This window comes from Homarus americanus, unplaced genomic scaffold (genome assembly GCF_018991925.1).
Source record: "Homarus americanus isolate GMGI-L3 unplaced genomic scaffold, GMGI_Hamer_2.0 scaffold37032, whole genome shotgun sequence".
NCBI lineage: Eukaryota > Metazoa > Arthropoda > Malacostraca > Decapoda > Nephropidae > Homarus > Homarus americanus.
The window spans coordinates 5,472,888-5,474,966 of record NW_024731852.1 but is presented as its reverse complement, the minus strand read 5'-3'; the positions used below and the strand labels follow the sequence as shown (position 1 = coordinate 5,474,966).

General features: G+C 43.2%; 1 protein-coding gene across 1 annotated transcript; it reads left to right on the top strand.

Moving 5' to 3' along the window:
• Positions 1 to 481: 481 nt before the first annotated feature.
• Positions 482 to 898, top strand: LOC121867866 (putative uncharacterized protein FLJ46204). The gene has a single exon (XM_042367991.1). It carries the CDS (start codon positions 482 to 484, stop codon positions 896 to 898), a length of 417 nt encoding a protein of 138 aa, XP_042223925.1.
• Positions 899 to 2,079: the final 1,181 nt, after the last annotated feature.

Here is a 2,079-nt window from a genome sequence, read left to right as displayed (position 1 = left end):
GTGTGTTTACATATTATGGTAGGTAAATAAACCTCGAACGGCAGGTGGCATTGTCTCCTCTCTTAATCCCCATCTACGCATCTCCTTTCTTCTCTTCTTACATCTATCTACCTTCTCTCCCTCTTACCCTCCCTCTCTTCACTCACCTACCTCCTTTCCTTCCCATTTCATTCCTCTCCCCTCCCTCCCTCCCTCCCTCTCCCTCCCCCTCCCTCCCTATATTTCTCAACTAACATGAAACAACATAAAATAATATATAAATAAATATATTTTTTAACAATTTGTTGCATTATCAATACAGATTATTTATTTAATTAATTAGTTGGGTAAATAATCTATTAAGTAGATAGAATAAAAAATAAAGGTCAGTTGGTGTTTATATTACGACTTTGAAAAGGAATAAAAGAATCATTCATTGTTGTTTTTAATTAATTTGATAAAGGTGCACATTGGTATGACTGGTGTACACAGCCATATAGACATGACTGGTGCACACAGCCATACAGACATGACTGGTGCACACAGCCATACAGACATGACTGGTGTACACAGCCATACAGACATGACTGGTGTACACAGATATAAAGACATGACTGGTGCACACAGCCATACAGACATGACTGGTGTACACAGCCATGCAGACATGACTGATGTACACAGCTATGCAGACATGACTGGTGTACACAGCCATGCAAACATGCCTGGTGTACACAGCCATACAGACATGACTGGTGTACACAGCTATGCAGACATGACTGGTGTACACAGCTATGCAAACATGCCTGGTGTACACAGCCATACAGACATGACTGGTGTACACAGATATAAAGACATGACTGGTGCACACAGCCATACAGACTTGACTGGTGTACACAGCTATGCAGACATGACTGGTTAGGTTAGGTTAGATTAGGTTAAGTTAAGTTAGGTTAAGTTAGGTTTTGTTTTCACTATAATAATTAGAAGAAAAAAAGACGAGTTAATCTGGACAAGAATGGACCCAGGACTCATCAAGTCTTACAAGAGACTATTCTAACAAGTCTCTGAAGATGTTGAATATGAGAGTCTGGGTGAGGGAGGAAGAAGAAGATGATGACGTCGTGGTCTTTGATGTCTCGTGACGTCGTGGTCTTTGATGTCTCGCGAAGGGAATGAGAAAAATTCCCCTGGATGTCAACACGTACCTGACTGTCTGGTGAATATTACCTGTGTGGGTAAGGGAGGAGTTTAGAAAGGGTTATTTGGATTATAGTTTGTGTGTGTGTGTGTGTGTGTGGAGGGGGGTGTTTTGTGTGTAAGGAAAGTGTCTACGCCTCTGTAATGTATGTGTGAATGTATATATGTATGTATGTATGTATGTATGTATGTATGTGTTAGCGCGGCGAACCTCAACCCCCTCTCTCCCTCCCTACCACTTGTCTAACTTTCCTGAAACTGTATACTTGTTTAGGAAGAGAGAGAGAGAGAGAGAAAGAAAGAGAGGAGAGGAGAGAGAAAGAGAGAGAGAGAGAGAGAGAGAGAGGAGGAGAGAGAGAGAGAGAGAGAGAGAGAGAGAGAGAGAGAGAGACTGGATTGCAAGAAATTAAAACTTTTACCGAAATATCCTCAAATGTTTTACAAGATTCAGACTAGATAAGACAACTTGATTTTGTTTACGTGTTCAAGAGGTTAAGTAGGTGTGGAGGTGATGTGGTAGGTGTGGGGGTGATGTGATAGGTGTGGAGGTGATGTGGTAGGTGTGGAGGTGATGTGGTAGGTGTGGAGGTGATGTGGTAGGTGTGGAGGTGATGTGATAGGTGTGGAGGTGATGTGGTAGGTGTGGAGGTGATGTGGTAGGTGTGGAGGTGATGTGGTTGGTGTGAAAGAGGTCTGTCACTAGTGGATTTGATGTAATAGATATGCAGGCGAAAAACGGTAGAGCGTGGAGGTGTTGGCGACGAGGCGTACACGAGATGCGACAGAGGGCGTGGCGCAGATTGGCTTCATTAGTCACCCCTCAACCGCAATACTCCGTTCTCCCTCCGCGCTCAGTTCCTCGTTTTCTATAATGATGTGCGGATTCTCATTGGGTTTGACTAC